Source organism: Vitis vinifera, chromosome 11, assembly GCF_030704535.1.
Source record: "Vitis vinifera cultivar Pinot Noir 40024 chromosome 11, ASM3070453v1".
Classification (NCBI taxonomy): Eukaryota; Viridiplantae; Streptophyta; class Magnoliopsida; order Vitales; family Vitaceae; genus Vitis; species Vitis vinifera.
This window is the reverse complement of record NC_081815.1, coordinates 7,887,795-7,906,458: the sequence shown is the minus strand read 5'-3', so window position 1 is coordinate 7,906,458 and position 18,664 is coordinate 7,887,795. Positions and strand designations below refer to the sequence as shown.

Sequence of the window (18,664 nt, the reverse complement as noted above, 5' to 3'; positions counted from 1 at the left end):
ATTAGTTTTTTTAAAGTTGATACTTGGAGATTTTAGAATTTTGTTTTACTACTCTAAATAGAAATTTGGTAATTGGTAAATTTCCAATTACAATACAAATGTTTTTGTTGTTTCCACTTTGAGTCTTTGGGCTTGAGGAGTGAAATGATCGTTATGTCCTTGGAATGGGTTTTGGGGCGTGACAGGGTGGTATTAGAGCACTAGGTTATGATCTTATTGGAAACTTGTTTTAGTTTACTTTGGGGATAGATGAGTGACGCATTAGTTTAAGTTTCAATATCATCTTCTACAAATTCTTATTCTTCCTTATGAATCTAATTTGTTTAATTGGTTTTCTAGTGACTAATTAAGTTATACCTAATGCTTCATAAGACAACATGCCACCAAGAAGACCAACATCTTCCCAAAATAGTGAGGCTAATAATGATGTACCTCCTTCACTTAAGGGTTTGCCTCCTATGAATGTAGAAGGACTTTATAGGTATCTTGAGACTTTAGTTGGTTTGGTTGAGCATCAGGCTAGAGCTATTGAGACTCAAGCTCTTGGACAACCCTCATCTTCTAAGGATAGCTCATTTGATGACTTGAAGAAGTTAGGTCATCCTTACTTTTCTAGTACTTCAGACCCAATGGAAGCAGAAACTTGGATTCTTAAGATAGAGAAATTCTTTGATGTTATATATTGCTCTGAGGAGCAAAAGGCCTCTTATGCAACATTTATGTTAAATAAAGAAGTCGATCATTGGTTGCGTATGACCAAAAGGCTTTTAGAGGATCAAAAACCTATAGTTTGGAGACAGTTTAAGGAGACATTTTACAAAAATACTTTCCCGACAGTGTTAAACCACAAAAAGTAGGAGAGTTTGTTCGTTTGGAACAGAAGGATATGACAGTGGCTCAGTATGAAGCTAAATTTACAAAGTTGTCACGTTTTGCTCTACAATTGATTGCTATAGAGGAGGAAAATGCATTAAAGTTTCAGGATGGATTGAAGCCCTATCTAAAGAACAAATATATATATTTTGAAGCTTAGCGTCTATTCAGAGGTTGTAGATAGATCCCTTATAGCAGAAAAGGATAATAAAGAACTTCAACAATACAGAGAACAATTGAGGAAGAGGAGTAGGAGTGATGGTGCCTATGATAACCAAGAACTAAAAAGGTTCGTTTCAATTGAGAGTCAGATTAAAGGGGAAGCAGTGCAAAATTTAGATGTGACTTGTTCTATTTGTGGTAAGAAACATAGGGATAAACCTTGCTATAAAGAGTTTGGAGCTTGCTTTGGTTGTGGATTCGGGATTGTCCAGAGAATAAGAAGTTTATAATTTGAAAGCCTAAGAAGGAGAATAAGGAGGATAAACAGAAACCTAGAGTCCAAGGGTGGATGTTTGCTATGACTCATCAAGATGCTCAAGCCACTTTTGATGTGGCAACAGGTACTATTCGAATTTACACTTTATTGCTAGAGTCTTGATTGACCTAAACTCAACACACTCTTTGTTTCAATATCTTTTGTTGGTTTGTTGGGTATGCTTGTTGGTAGCTTAAACTTTGATTTGATTGTTGCTATTCCTATGGGACATTCTATTATGGATAATATAATGTTTGGAGGTTGTCTTATGATGACTAGTTATATGGAGATGTTAGTTGACTTAGTACTTCTTGACCTTTAGGATTTTGATGTGATTTTGGAGATGGATTGGTTAGTTTCCTTCTATGTCCCTATTAATTATTTTGGTAAAAGGGTTATTCTCATATTCTAGACCAATATAAGTTTAGTTTTAAGGGAAAACATGTGATTAAACTGTTGTGTATGATCTTGGCTTTATGGGCTAGTTCCTTGCTTAGGAAAGGTTATTAAGGGTTTTATGACTATGTGGTGTGAGATGAAAAAAATATCATGTTCTATTATTGTCCGGTTGATAAAGGTCTAGTGAAGCAATCTTAGTATTCGAGACGTCACTTAGGAAGTAGATGAAGAGATAAGAGAAAAACATTTTCATTTATTTCAAGACTCATGTATGTCAAGTTTTAGAGGACTAAACTTTTGTTAAGGAGGGGAGAATGTAATGCCCAAACCCAATTTAGGGATGAAATCATAATTTAGAAATTATTAATTAATTAAAGTAATTTAATAAGGGTAAAAAGGTTTTTTCATATTTAAAACCCCTAGATATAAATTAGATTTTTTCCTACCTTCTCTATTCAGAAAACCCTTTTACACAGAGATCAGAAAGATCAGAGAGTATATGGCTGAAGATTTGGAAGTTTAGGGTTTGAAGATCAATCTTTCAGGTAAGATTTTTAATCCTTAAATTAATATTTTATTTTCGTTAATTAGTTTTGAACACTTTAGATATTCTTTGGAATATATCAATATTGATTAGAGTTTGTTTAATGAATTTATAGGTCAAAAAGATTAAAATTTTATGAACATAGTTTGATTTATTAATGGAGATCAACAGATTTTGATTACTCAAATGAATAGATTTAGAAAAAAAAATAATAAATAAATAAAATAAGAGTAGCGTGATTTTCTGGAACGGTGAAGAGAAAATAATAATAATAATAATAATGTAGATGTGTGTCGTGTAGCAGAGGGTTTAAAAAAACATAAAAAAAAAAAACAAGGATGCATGTGGACGTTGAAGAAACAAAAGAAAAAAAAAAGTGTTATTATTATAATAATAATAATAATAATGGGTGTAGTTGATGGCTTGGAGTAATGGTGTTGTTTGGTCTTTGAAAGTAATAATAATAATAATAGTTTCTTGCATAGGTTTTAATTTAATTTAAGTATATAAAGAAATAAATAGGGAGGGTAAGATTAGGAAAGAAAATGAATTTTACAATAATTTGGAAACTTAGTAAATTAATTTATTATTGTTTAGTAAGTTAAAAATAATATTGGGTAGTAATAATATTAGTATGAGAAATTAATTAGGATCCATAATACTAAATAAAATATTTTTAGGATTGTTAAATTTTTACCTTTAGATAACTGTGTATGATATTATGTTAGGTGATAAGTAAATTCGTCAAGTTAAATACTTCAAGATTTTAAGTGCTTCTTCAAGGTAAGGGAAATTAATGTAATTTTTTATAAAAGAAAATAATTTTATTTTTATATTGTATTTTGAAATGTATAAAAATATTATTTTTATCTTTACTCATGGATCAAATATATGTTTTTTATGGAAATTATATTTGAGATTTTTTTTTTGTTTATGAAAAATGAAAAATTTTGGAGATATGATATTTTGTTTTGCAAGTTTGAATTAATGAAATAAAGTGTTTGACTCTGATTCCTATGACCCTAGTCAACGGGATATAATTGTTAACATTTCTATGGCTCTAGTCAACAGGTTATAATTGTTGACATATTTGATCCTAATCAATGGATTATAATAGATGATATTATATGATCCTAGTTAATGGGTTATAATTATTGACATTTGGTTTTGTTCACCTTAAATGGAACAAATTTGAAACTAGTTACTCAATTGTGAAGTCCCACCTAATTGGGCACTATTTGTCGTACGATAACCAAAGTAAAGATATTTTGAATGTATTTGATTTGATTTTGATGAGAAATTATTTTGAATTAGATATAAGAAAGTTTTGTTGAAAAGTTTTGAATATATTAGCATGTTTAACTCAAAAGTTTTTATGAAAATAAGTATATATTATATTTTCTATTTGCAAGCATGATTGAAAATGTTTGATCCATGAAATTGTATTGATGTTCCTTATTGAGCTTTAAACTCATACACCTTCATTAATAATTTTTTAGGTACTCTTAGTTCAAGTGAGAAGTGATGGTTAGGGTGGGCAATTTTTCTTTGTTAAGATTTTGGTCCAACTTTATTTTGGACATTGTTTAAATGTTAAAATTTAATTTCTATTTAAATTATTTGAATTTGAAGTTATTTAGACAATAACATTTTGACTAATATATTAGTTTTTTTAAAGTTGATATTTGGAGATTTTAGAATTTTGTCATACTATTCTGAACAAGAATTTTATAATTAAAGTATGAAATGACCATCGTATCCTTGGAGTGGGTTTTGGGGCATGACAAGGAAAGATAGGGTCGTTTATATATCAAAATTTTTTGTCCAACATCATATCCAATTTGTGTGGGTGTTAATGATACTTCTTGTTTGAAGGCAAAAGGAGAGGAAAAGCATTCAATGTCCGAAACCAATTCAGACCGTTAATTTCATAATCTGAGGCCACCAACAGTAAAGAAAATGACAACCCAGAGAAAAGGCCAAGCCCAAGATGATGTCAGAATTTGTGGGACACAAACTTTACTTTGGGGCATGATGGGAGGGATCGTGGTCCACTAGAATTTGGTGTAATCAACCATCCGTCCATCCACCCACCCACCACCCTACCACACCTGTGGTTCTCATTCACAATGGGGAAACTTCAAACCTACACCATTCAAGCCTATTTCTACCTTCTCTTTATATTTTCATATTCTCATCTGTCAGTCATGTCTTTCTTTTTCCACATTTTTAAACATCAATTTTATTCATACTACATCACATCACACTAAATATATTGAATTTTTTTTTTCAAGAAGGGGGAAAAGGGAGAAAATTTGATTTGCTTTAAATTTATTTGTTATATTTTTATATATATTTTAAATATAAATTTAATATATAATACTTTATTTTTAAAATTAATTTTTATTATTATTATTATTTAAAAAAAATTGTTTCTAGGTGCAACTCTTAATACCCAAATTCCAATTATGGAATGGGTCCGGTCGATGTGTGGCTTAGGTTTCACCCACCAAAGACACAAAGTCCAAGCCTAAACTGGATTACTATCCGAAATTCTCATGTTTTCTTATTCTCTGGCTAAGTCATAAAAATACCAAACCCTACATGAAGATTTGGTGTCCATGACAATGGACCAAACAGGGGGCACATGGAATTTGTTTCTAAATGGAGAAGATTGTGAATTGAAATAGGTGTCATTGCTATTAATTTGGTTCCTAACCATTTTCATTTTTAAATTGGAAGAAATTGGAAAAAATGAGGGGGACAAGGAATTGAAGAGTTGGATGCCATTGTTGATATGTATCGTTTTCATGAAGATGGGCATTGAATGGATCATCCCCATCAAAGGAAGTTGTAAAACATCTAGAAGGGTGGGGGTAGGAGAGATGGTATATGAGATATGGTCACTGTCCAAGGACCATGCCTCCCATCACCAAATTGCCCATACCGTAGATTCAAAATTCTTCGAGTTTAAACTTTTAAAAAATTAATAATTTAACATGATATCAGAATTTGATTTGGTGTAATGTGTTAATTTTATCCCCTTCGAGAATTTGTATTTTTCATTTTTTTTTTAGTGTAAAATTACGTGATTTGATAAATTTTTGAAAGTAAAAAATCAAATTAATATGAGTAATTTTCATTTAAGATACAAAAGTAAAATAAAATTTAGTTAATGTTAATTTGGAGTATTTTTATTTTTAAAAATATATTGACATTTTTAATTCAAAATGTAATGAATAAATTCAGAAATTCGATTGACCATTATTCTAGAAGAAACGTATTGAATACTTTGTATCAATTTTTTCATATAGCAACAAATTGTTGAATTAGACACGTTTGCAAACAATGAACAATTTGAAGCTGTCCTTTTGTTATTATTAATTTATTATTATTATTATTATTATTATTATTATATTTCAAAGAGCACAAATTTTTAGGCATCAATTCATTGCTGGATGCAAGCAACGTGTCACTTCCTATGTTTTGGGAAGAAGGTGATCTGTGGGCCCCCACACTCCACACACAGCGGTCTTCTTCCTTCTTTATCGTTTTTATTTATATCTTTTTTTTAAAAAAATTACTGATAATTTTTTAAATATTTTATTCCATTCCTTTTTTTTTGTTGAATATTTTCTTACTTTTTTTTTTATGATACTTAAACATAAGAAATCATTTGTTTTTCAAGGAAAAATTGGTAAAGTAAAAAAATATTAAAGCTATACTTGATTTAAAAAAAAAAAAATTGAAGAAAAATGTTAGAAAAAGAAAATAAATAAATAAATATTTTTACATGTTACTTTAGATTTATTTTATATATAAAATAAAATAAAATAATTTATAAATATATAAAATTTTAATTAGTTTAATTAAATTTATAATAAAATCAAACCCAAGACTCAATACTTTCCCACGACTAAAGATAATGCAAAGATTAAAAAATATTTGAGAAAATGCTAATTTTTTTTCTTTTTTTTTAAATAAAAGAAAGAGGCACGTGCCACTATAACTTTATTTTAATTGAATATTTTTTTTAATAGATGGTAGCAAGAAGTTATTCTTAGAATATACCATTGAAATATTATATTGAAGAATCTTGTATTCAATGAATTGGTTCAAAAGTTGGATCACCAATTCACCCCACGTGTTATATCAACCTCACTTTACCTTCCCCATTGAACTAAAAAATTAGAAAATTTTAATTATAACTTAAATTAATATTTCGTATAAATTAAATATATGATCCTAAATTCAAATTTTATTAATAATATTTTGAATTTATCCGATTATTGCGGACTCGATCGAATGGACCGACCAAAAGTTTTGATCGGTAGCCGTCGGATAAGAAAATGTAAGCCGCTGCTCAGCGGACAGTGGACACTCCAAGTTTCATGCCTTCGTGGTGGCAGACGGCGTAAATAATTGAGACGTTGAGCGTCAAATACAGAACCAGAGAAAACGCGCCAACTTGGCACGCTATCAACCACCTAACCGCCTCATGTCCCAGGCATCTACGCAAATGTGGTTCACCTTCCTCCTATAAAAAAACCAATCCAAACCCACGCCAGTTCTTCACCTCCGCCATTGCTCTCTCTGGTTTTTGAGGCTTCTGTTTCCTTTGAAGTTTGTTGGCAATGGCTGGGACTGGGGTGTTTGCAGAGATCATTGATGGAGATGTGTACAAGTACTACTCGGAGGGGGAATGGAGGAAGGCTGTTTCTGGGAAGTCTGTGGCCATTATTAACCCCACCACCAGGAAGACTCAGTACAGGGTTCAAGGTAAACACATTGTTTTTTTGCTTGAATTTGAGTGTCTGGTGATAGAAATGCTGTTCTTGGATGAATTTTGCTTTTGGGTTTTGAGAAATCAATAATGCTATGTTTGGTTGCTGAGAATGTGTGTGAAAGAGGCTTAGACTCTTAATTGTGGTGAGTTTTGGACAAATGATGTAAAATTTTGTCTTTTTTATTCATATTGTGCTGAGAATGTGAAGCTTTAGTGTATCAGAGTGATTTCATCTTCTGTTTAAGTAGATGCATCGAGAGTATCAGGTTTCCTAGAGATGAAATTGTGGGGCATAAAAAAAGCAAGAACAATCGTTGGTTTTCCTGTGTTAATTTTTCGATAAATTCTGTTTTCTTATCAAATGTGTTATCCTTTTCAAACAGCTTGTTCACAAGAAGAGGTCAACAAGGCAATGGAAATAGCAAAAAGTGCACAAAAGATATGGGCAAAGACACCACTTTGGAAGCGAGCTGAGCTGCTTCACAAGGCAGCTGCTATCCTCAAAGAACACAAAGCCCCAATAGCAGAGTGCCTGGTGAAAGAAATTGCAAAGCCAGCCAAGGATGCAGTTACTGAGGTCCACAAACCTGTTCTGATTTTCATATTTAAACCAAATCATTTCCAAACTTCAAGTGTTGAAGCTATGAAGTGATTCAATCTTTGGTGCCATCGACCTAATTGACATGAATTTTTCCATTTGGTAAAGGTTGTGAGGTCTGGGGATTTGGTCTCTTATACTGCTGAAGAAGGGGTTAGGATTCTGGGAGAGGGAAAGTTCCTGGTGTCTGATAGCTTTCCTGGGAATGAGAGGAGCAAGTACTGCCTCACCTCAAAGGTAGATTTCCAATCTTCTCCTCATTAATTCTCTTTAATTGTCTTGTTTCCTGTGAGCAAGTTGATTTGGTTAGATGTAGGTATATTCCCATTTGCCACCCATCTGGTAAAGTCTTGATGCCTTTCTTGTAGCAATTTATATTCTGTCAACATGAAAATAGCTTTGACTTCGCCACCAAAAACCATTTTTATAAAAAAACATCTTGACTGAAAAATTTCCAGGAGGTGGAAAAAGGTGAGAGTTTGGCTACAAAAAGAGGTATGAAAAACTCAAGGTTGAAATTGATTAATGCTGGCCTGGTTTTAAGTTGACTGGATTGAAAGTTTTTGTTACTGTTAGCTAAACAGATGAGACCTGCTTACATTGCAGCAATAATACTGGAACACCCATCCATATGCAATGCACAAAATCCCTAGGACTGTTCTTCAGAGTATAAACCCGGGTAGAGAGTTTGTAACAGGTCATACTGATGCTACCTTCTGTTTGTGACATACTTTTGTCTTGTACCATACCGTGACATGTTAGAGATAAGGGATGATGGGCTACTGAGTGCTCTTAAAACTATCTTCTAACGGCCTCTTTCTTCTTTTGTAGTTTTTAATTCTTTTTCTTGACTGAGGGCACTTTATTTATGAGCTGCTTTGCTATTTCTATCGTTTGTCACTTTCTCCTGTCATGTTGTCATCAATTTTATCATCTAGAACTGTCTTTTTGTTTCTCAACTCTTACCCTGCTTATCATCACTTTCCCATGTATTGGCTAAATCATTAAAACTTTCCCAGATATTTATAGCAGTTGCATTACGCCACTACTGAGTAGATGTAGAAAATAATGAAAACTTGAACTTAGGTGAGCCTGACATTGAAAGTGGCCACTTCATGCTTGATAGTTTCCTTGTATTTTCTTATCATTCCTGAGCAATCAAACGGAGCTATACAGGAATAAAGTGCTCTAGATAAATATTCAAAGAAGAAAAACACAATGGATTAGACGGTTGAGGTTTCTTTTTAAGTCCAAGTTGAGTGGTTGCATGGGAAGAGTTCAATGGAATCAACATGAATGGACCTAGAATTATATCCAGATAAAAGGTGCATGTGCATCTGTCCAAAGACAACTACTAGTGTGATGGGATCATTTCTAATCATGGATAGTTATCATCAAGATCATGTCAATGATTACTCCTTATTTCGCCATTGGACCAAGTTGACTTACCATCGAACTTCCTGATTGTTCAGCAAGAACAACTAGTATAAAGTCGACCCCAGATTAAGGACATGCATCTTCCTATAAGAGGGCCACAGTTGATATAGCTGTGGGAGTTCTATTGTGTGGTGAATCCAGGGGGCTTAAACATGAATATAACCAGAGCAGCACACATAATAAACCTGGTGAAAATGAATCCATCAAGTTTAGGTAAAGCTTGTACCTAGTTTTCTTCTTCTGCTTTCCTGTACTGATGTTTTTGTTTCTCAATTGTGATAAAACTTGGCTTCCAATAAAGTTAGTTGCTCTCCTGTTAGTACAGATTCTTGTTTCTCTATGAGCAGGAAACATTTATGAGATTCTTCTAACTGGTCATTTTGGGAAAACCGCATGCATGAGTATTTTTTTAGTAATGGATCCAATTGCATTTGACCTCAGATTCCACTTGGGGTAATCTTGGCCATTCCACCATTTAACTATCCGGTCAACCTTGCTGTCTCAAAAATTGCTCCTGCACTGATCGCTGGAAACTCAATCGTGCTCAAGCCTCCGACTCAGGTATTTGGTTGAATGAATTCATGTTTCTGCTTAATCTTTTAACATTAGACTAGGTAATGGGCATCAGCAGCTTTACATATGCCAATCTAAGAACTCTGTTTATAAATTTACTGAGGAGATGTTCGTAATTTAAATTGATTCCAGGGCATTTGAAGCAACAGATTCATCATTTAGAATCCATTTAATACAAACATCCAAATCATGACTAAATGCACTCTTATACATATTAATGTGTAGAATAATTTTAAGTTATATGAACACAACAAACCAATGATTTTTATCTTCCTTCTCAATCAGATCTCTCCAGTAATTGCACTTTGACAAGGTGTCATGCTTCTTCCTCTATGCCACCAATTAGTGTTAGCAGAGTGGTATAAAACAATGTTTTTAGAATCAAACCGTTCATTGAATCAAAAAAGTTATCGATTTACGATTCATTGGTCAGACCGGTGACCAAACTAGTGGTATTATAGATATATAATTTTTATTTTATTAAAATTAAAAATAATTTTATGAAATTAAAAAATATATATATAATTAAAATTGTTAACAACATTAAACTTTTTTTTATGTTTGATATGTCAATTAAATGATAAATATAAATATAAATATGAAAATAAAATTATAACATTTAATTTTATCTTAGTATCAATGTATTTAATTATTTTAAAAATTATTATATTAATTAATTCATATTATTTTCATACTTATTGTTGATACTTATTATAAAAATAAACCAGAAATTATATATATATGCAACAATATATTTAATAAAGGAACCGTGTAGCATAGTGGTTCTCTCTTTGTTTTGGCAACCTCAACTCCACATCCTCACCATGTAGAATTTCTTTTCTGTTAATAACTTATAACCTATCCCACATCCCACATTGGAAACCACAAAGTAAATGAGCTATATAAATAGCTTGCACATACCAGCACAAAGCAAAGAGCTTAGTGGGCTGGGAAGCAACCCATTATGATTTTGGTCGGTCAACATGTTGCCCGGTTCACATGAAACCGGTTCATCCGGTTTAACAGTTAGACTGCCAGGTTGGACGGTTCAACCCCAAAATGGTCCGTTGCACCGAACTGGCGGGTCCGGATTTTAAAACAGTTGCATTAACCTGTAAAATGGAACCTAAAGACTTAACCTTCTTGCAGGGCGCTGTATCTGCTCTTCATATGGTGCATTGCTTTCACCTGGCCGGTTTTCCAAAAGGCGTTATCAGCTGTGTTACTGGGAAAGGCTCTGAAATTGGTGACTTCCTTACAATGCATCCTGGGGTGAACTGTATAAGGTGATACTAACTCATCTTCCTGTAAATTTGTAGTAATACATTTACATTTATTTCTTCCTTCCTGATGGTTGCATATTCATCCCAAATTTGCATACTTGGTTCTCAGCTTCACTGGCGGAGATACTGGTGTTGCAATTTCAAAGAAGGCAGGCATGATTCCGCTTCAGATGGAGCTGGGAGGAAAAGATGCCTGCATCGTGCTTGAAGATGCTGACCTAGATTTGGTTGCAGCAAACATCGTTAAAGGAGGCTTTTCTTACAGGTGAGTGAAGTTTTCCATTAAGCCAGCTATATGTCTCTCATTTATCTCATGTTATGCATTAATTCAATAGCAAACAGCCTTGTATTCTAGACTAGCTTACATTCTGAAAAGAAAAATAAACTTCCTGCCAGAAGTAAAAGGAATTATTTCTATGTTTTTGAAGACCTTTGATGGCTTGTTTTCCAAAAGGAGTCAAAACTTCTTGTCGTCCAAATATAGGACTACCTATTCTCTGGACCCATTCATTGCATATGATCTGCTTCTTTGTGGCACCAAAATCATTCCAAGTATTTTTTGGCACAAGTCCTAAAATAAGATGTTTTGTTTCCTTTGTACCCACATCTATAGTGGTCAAAGATGCACTGCTGTTAAGGTTGTCTTGGCGATGGAATCCATAGCCGACACTCTTGTTGAGAAAGTGAACGCTAAAGTAGCAAAACTGACAGTTGGGCCACCGGAGGATGACTGCGATATCACTCCAGTTGTTTCAGAGTCCTCTGCAAATTTCATTGAAGGTTTGGTTATGGATGCTAAACAGAAAGGAGCAACATTTTGCCAGGAGTACAGGAGGGAGGGCAACCTTATTTGGCCTTTGTTGTTAGATAATGTTCGGCCTGATATGAGGATTGCATGGGAGGAGCCCTTTGGTCCAGTTTTGCCTGTACTTAGGATCAACTCTGTTGAAGAAGGAATCCACCATTGCAATGCTAGCAACTTTGGCCTCCAGGTAAACTCATTTATGCTTGCTTTCTCAGTTTAGTGCTTCATCTTTTCTTCAATCCACCATTACATATGAGCATATAATGGCAGTCTTCCCATTGGATTCTTCATGATCAAAATTTCACTTATCAATTCACCAACATAACAAGTATGTTCATTGGATTGCAACACAGGGTTGCGTCTTCACAAGGGACATCAACAAAGCAATCTTGATCAGTGATGCCATGGAGACAGGAACAGTTCAAATCAACTCGGCACCAGCTCGTGGGCCAGATCATTTTCCATTCCAGGTGAACCAACTCTGAAGAAAACCAACCCCCCACAAATTTCTATTACTTTGAAATTGAAATTATCATCCTTACTTGTTTTTCTTAGACCATTATTTTGAAAGGGACCTTGTCAAATGCTATATCTGCAGGGTTTGAAGGACAGTGGAATCGGTTCACAAGGAATTACCAACAGCATTAACATGATGACCAAGATCAAGAGCACTGTCATCAATTTACCATCCCCCTCATACACCATGGGCTAATGTTATCCCATATGGGGGAATTATCAAACCTACTAGTACTACCATAGCTAGTTGGTATAAGCTGCAAATGATTTGTATTTTTTTTTTTTTCTCCTTTGGTCTGTCCTTTTTATTATGTCTCTGTTAGCGATCATTATTAAGGGGGAAGATAAGAAATGAAGAGATTTTTATCAACGGTAATATTCGCTGTCAACTAATGAGTTTGCTTTGACTAAATCATGAATCTTGGTTTTATTTTCTAGTACTTGTTGATCTTGTTCGTATACATATTTGGAGCTTGGTAAAGAAGAAGAATAACAGCGACAAGGGCCTATCGATTGGAGGAAGTGATGGCCTTCCAATCGTCCAGTTTGTGGTTTCCATGAAGCACTCTACAGTGGACACATTTTAAGCTAAAAACAGAGGGTAACAAATTGAGCTTGCAAACAATGGCTGTGCATGCTGTAGGGCCCTACGGGGATGGGCCCAACAAAAAAAATAAAAATAAACGGACCGGGCGGGGCGAGGGGGGAGGGCATAGGAAATTCCCATATCCTCCTATTTATTTTATTTTTACTTTTAAAATTTTAAATTGCATTATAAATAAATAAATAAATATTATAAATATTTAAATTTTTTTTCGGAGAATTGTGTTTTGGGCCCAGTTAGATCTAGTCCATATATCTTACTTAATTAAGCCTAACACCCAAAGAAAGTCTGAAAATTGAGAAAAAGGATATTATCCTTCATTAATCCCTAAAATACCCTTAACCCTTATATAGACACATAGTGAGTGTGAATTTCAATTTTTTTGTGTTTTTTTTCATTTTTCTATTCCCTATTAAGTATTACTCATTTCTAACTTTTTTTTTTTCTTCCAATCTATATTTCTATTTTATGTCAAATAAAAAACAAAAATGTTTTTTTTTTCATTTTTAAAGATATTGAATCTTCTTCTTACTCTTATTATAAGCAAAGATAAAAAAATTTGGGATTTTTCATCTAAATATTTTTTATTTTTTTGTATTTATCTTTTAGTTTATTTTTTATTTTTTATTTTAAATTTATATTACCCTTTCATTTATACTTTTCTTTTATTTTTAATTATTTTTTATATTTTTTACATTAACCATATTTTAAAAAATTTAACCGAGAGGTGGGGGGGGCCCTCTCCATGCGTTCTGCAAGAGACAGGGAAGCCATGCTACTGATGTGAGGAACAGCAAAGAGAAGCCATGCTGCTGATGTGATGAACAGAAAAAGGGAGGTAATGGCTTGCCCGGGAAGATAGCACCGGTTGCCACAAAAAAAAAAAAAGGAAGAAAGGTTGAGGAGTCAGGAGGAGAGGGCGAGCTTAGAGAGGAAGGAGCAAACTGAGAAGGATCGGAAAATCTATTTTACCCTCATTTTCGCACTTCAGGTAGGATCCGAACCTATTGTTTTTTTATATACACTTCCTGTTTTGAACTTTTCACCCCTGTTTTTCTTGCTGTTTGTGGATTCCTCTTATTGCTTGAAGGTTGCTAGCGCGTTGCCTCATTCGGGAATGTTTTAAACATGGACCCATTATTGTTTTTGTTCCTTTCCGAGAGGTCATGTTCTAGTTTCCTTTTTTATTTCACCCATACCCATCCCATTAACGTATATGGAATGGAATGAGACTCAACAGTTGTCTTTTCTTTGTTTCATTTCTCTTGTTTATGCTTTTTGCTACGTGTACTCTGTTTTCTCCACCATCTCCTCTGTTTAGTTTGCTTTTTTTTTTGGGACGTTGGATATCGCTTTTGGATTGTCCATCTCAAAAACCATGCTCTCATCACCCATGCCGCCCGTGAGCAAGAATACTAGCTTGTTTCTCTCATTCTCTCTCACCACTCGGCACCTATTCACTCACATGCATGGCCATTCCCCATAGACGTTTTCACTCACCCCCACTCCTTCATTCCTCACCTCAGTCATCCATTAACGTTTCCACCACCTTTTCCCTCTCTAGACTCCACACCCATTCTCCTCTCACATGCATGAAAAACTTGCATGACTACCCCCCCCCCCCCCCCCCCCTGCAACATCCACGTGAATACCCATTTTTCCATATCCATCTCCGTGAAAATCCCGCTCCTCACCACCTCTCGATGCCAAGGTTCTGGTCGCTCCACGTGCACCCAGGGTCAGCGTCGTCGTCATAGTCTCACGCTGGGAAGGAGACGCGAACAAGGTGGAGCTCCTCTCCGATCCATCTGCTAAGATCCCAGGAATGCCGGACCGACGGCGAAGGAGCGACTCCGCGATGTCTTCAGGGTGGATGTCTGGGTACCTTCTCAAAAGAAGAAGAGGATGCGAATTTGTTGAAAGAAAGGCGAATACCGCCACCGCGGCTCCTCTCTCCATTGCTGCCGCCGCGGAGGGGTGGTGAGGGTGATGCAGCTAGGCGGGGCGGGTTGGTGAGGAAGATGTTTTCTTGAGGCCGCCCATGCTAGCATTAGATTTGGGCTTATTTTTGGAGCCCAGCCCAAGCTTGAGATCCAACTAGCCCATTGGGCTTGCCCATAGTATCAGATAAGGGCTTGTTTTTGGAGCCCAGCCTAGGTCCATGATAAGTGAGCCCATATAGCTACCTCATGTCCTAACAATTGTTAGTTTTAAATCTTTAGCTTTAGTAAGTTATTAATTTATTCATGCATTTTCATTTTCCTTTTTTATTTTTTATTTTATCTTCACCAATTTAGTTAGCTCAAACTTAAAGACAAATTATTAATTATATATTTATCTCGAGATTTATAATATTCAACTTCACCAGCTTAAACATTATTATTATTAATTATTATTATTATTTCGTATGTATCTATTTATCACATTTTAAAATCTCATTCGTTAAAACCTAATTCTAATTCTTCAAAATATTTGTTTAAATCATATTTTCATAAATCAAATCATTATCCCGTATTATTATTTATTCAAAGTCCAATCTATCAAAAAAATCACATGTTTTAATTTAATTCCTCAAATACTCTTTTAAATCTCATATTTATCAACTAGAATTATTATCCTATATTCTCCTATTTATCTATGCCAATCCTTCAAAAATTCTTAGTTTTAATTTAATTCTTCAAATACTTGTTTAAATCTTATTTTCATAAATTGAATCATCATCCCGTATTATTAGTTGTTCGAATTCTAATCCATTAAGAAAATCCCATGCCGTAATTTAATTCTTCAAATACTCGTTTAAATCTTATGTTCATCAACGAGAATTATTATCCTATACATTCATCTATTTATCTATACCAATCTTTCAAAAATCTCATGCTTTAAATTAATTCTTCAAATACTTGTTTAAATCTTATTTTCATAAATCGAATCATCATCCCGTATTATTAGTTGTTCGAATTCTAATCCATTAAGAAAATCCCATGTCGTAATTTAATTCTTCAAATACTCGTTTAAATCTTATGTTCATCAATTGGAATTATCATCTTGTACATTCATTTATTTATCTAGCCTAATCCTCCAAAAATCCCCTGTCTTAATTTAGTTTCTCAGCAATTCGTTTAAATCTTATTTTCATCAATTAGGATTATTATCTCGTATTCGTCTATTTATTTAAAACCTAGTTCTTCAAAAATTTCTTGTCTTAACTCAATTTTTCAATCCTAAAAATCCTACAGTTCGTCTAAATTTTACCCTCATCAATTAGAATCATTATTCCATGTCTATTCAAAGTCCAATCTTCCGAAAATCCCATGCCTTAATTAAAACTTCAATCCCAAAAATTCTACTATCCATCTTTATTCGCCTAAATATTATTCTCGTTAATTAGTATTATAATCTCATACCTACCTATTTATTCAAAGTCATATCCTTTAAAAATCCAACGCCCTGATTCAAATTCTCAATTAGAAAAATTACACTATTCTCTTTTTTATTCGTTTAAACATTATTTTTGTTAATTAGTATCATTATTTCGTGTTTATTTATTTATTTATTTCAATCATTAAAATTCAATTCTTCAAAACCGGATTTCCAAATTTAACCTTGAGACTAAAAAATTCCACCATTCACTTTTATCCATTCAAATATCATTGTTATAAATTTCACGTTTGTTTATTTCTTTCTTCTAAAAATTCCAATAATTAGAGTCCAATTATTCAAAGATCCGACTTCCAAACTTAATTTTCAAAATCTCACTATTCACTTTCATCTGTTCAAATATCCCTTTCGTCAAAATCCGATTTTCCAATTTAATTTTTAATCTCACATACCCCACTATTCACTATTCATCCGTCCAAATATCGTTTTGATTAATTAATAATATTATTCCATATTTACCCATTTATTTCTCTTAAAAATCTCAGTCATTAAAGTCTAATTCTTTAAAATTTCGATTTCTAAATTTAGCTATCTAAAATTCCAAGTGTCCTATCTCCGAACCTAATTTTCAATTCCTAATGCTCCGATTACCAAATTTACCCAGTTACTCATTTGTTACCATCATTATTTTTATTACCATTTTATTTGTTCATTTAAAAAAAGTCCGCATTCAAATGATTTTCGAGACTTCCAATTTTTATAAATCAACTTTCATAATTCCTACTTCTCAAATAACTTACGATTCTGATATCTTTCAAAATTCAACTCTCATAATCCCAATTTTCGTAACTTAATTTTTTTTTAAGATCCCGAACCCTCAAATCATTTTCAAAATTCCAACCTCTTTCAAATTCGATTTCTAAAATTCACATTCTCACATTCAACCTCTAAGAGTCCGATCTTCGAATAAACTCTAAAACTCCAATTTTCTAGTGATCTTCGAGATTCCATTTTTTTTCAATTAAATTTCAAAAGTCTAATTTTCTCTCAAATAGTTTTAATTCCGCTCTGGTTTTCAAACGATCTTCCGCTCCTCTTGATTTTAATAAGCGTGAACGAATTTTTCATAATTCCAGAATAATGGAATCTGTGACATTAAGTCATGCTAAATAAACGGCTTTGGGTGGTGGCCCAACATGGGTGACTTCATGATTAATTGATTGATCGCTTGCTTTGATTATCATACGTGATTGATTTACCCTACTCTCTGACATACATGCAAGTATTCCTAAATTGTGCGCTAAGCCTCTCTATTGATAGCGCGTGGCGGCTCGTTGCCCAGGTATGTACCTATTTTTCCTCTAATCGTTGTCTATGCATGTCTCGACTCTTATGTGTGCATGATCATTCAGGATATTCATTGATTTACTCGTAAATTGCCACATCAACTTCATTTTATTAGTAGAGACCCGACTTTAGGGACTTAGAGGGGTGTTATGGTCTTTTACTGTACCTTCCCAATAAGTAACCTGACCCTCGAGCCCGATCCGGTTTTTCGTAGATCACCTTTTCCAAAATAAGGAGTCACACTTAGGGTTTTCTTTCTTATTTTGTTTACCCTTTTAAAAATAAAACAAAAATAAGTGGCGACTCCAAGTCATTTTCTTAATCAATAAAATCATTTTTTCAAAATAAAAATCGAGCTACCATCGAGTGGGAAACGCATGAGCCAAAATGCGGGGTCCACACTATCACTTCACTTTTATTATATATATATTGGCTTTTTAATTTTTAATTTTAAAATTTTAAAATTTTTTAAAAGATAAATTTATTGAAAAAAATAACTAAGATATGAAGTTCTAATATTATATTAATAATTTTTATTATCTAGATAAACTAATACAAAGTATTTTGACTCACACAAGAAATTTGTCAATACAATTTTTTAGTAAAACTTTAAAAATTAAATTTCAAATAAAATAAATTATACAAAATTTTATCTAAAAATTATTGAAAGTGGTATTTAATTTTTTTTATTAACTTTCAAACTTATCTAATTTTTTACTTGAAAGGTAATAGAACATGTTTACAAAAAAAAAAAAAAAAAAATTAGTTTTTCATTTTTTAAATAAATGAGTATAAATATATTAAAAGAATTAAAGATAATTTTAGTAAAAAATTTGATAAATATGATTATAATTTTAAATATAGATTCATTTGGATAAAATTTCACAAAAAAAAAAAAAAAATAGTGGAAAGAAAGAACATTGCTAAACTACAAAAACAAAATATGCAATTACAAAATTTTGATGATGAAATTTAAAAATAAAATTCGAAACAATTTTTGAGTGAGAGAATTTGAGTGCGGAAAAATCCTTGAGTGGAAAAAA

General features: G+C 33.0%; 1 protein-coding gene across 1 annotated transcript; it reads left to right on the top strand.

Moving 5' to 3' along the window:
- Positions 1–6,750: 6,750 nt before the first annotated feature.
- LOC100260378 (NADP-dependent glyceraldehyde-3-phosphate dehydrogenase) lies at positions 6,751–12,732 on the top strand. The gene is made up of 9 exons (XM_002279338.5): positions 6,751–7,073; positions 7,464–7,657; positions 7,787–7,915; positions 9,557–9,676; positions 10,838–10,974; positions 11,081–11,236; positions 11,585–11,963; positions 12,130–12,246; positions 12,375–12,732. The coding sequence occupies exons 1-9, from the start codon at positions 6,929–6,931 to the stop codon at positions 12,486–12,488; spliced, it is 1,491 nt and encodes a 496-aa protein (XP_002279374.1). The 5' UTR covers positions 6,751–6,928; the 3' UTR covers positions 12,489–12,732.
- Positions 12,733–18,664: the final 5,932 nt, after the last annotated feature.

Bases quoted from the DNA above. Each gene is read 5' to 3' on its own strand.
- LOC100260378 (XM_002279338.5), top strand. From the start codon at position 6,929: ATGGCTGGGACTGGGGTGTTTGCAGAGATCATTGATGGAGATGTGTAC. The intron at 7,074-7,463 runs GTAAACACATTG...CTTTTCAAACAG, and splicing joins GACTCAGTACAGGGTTCAAG to CTTGTTCACAAGAAGAGGTC. The intron at 11,237-11,584 runs GTGAGTGAAGTT...CCACATCTATAG, and splicing joins AAAGGAGGCTTTTCTTACAG to TGGTCAAAGATGCACTGCTG.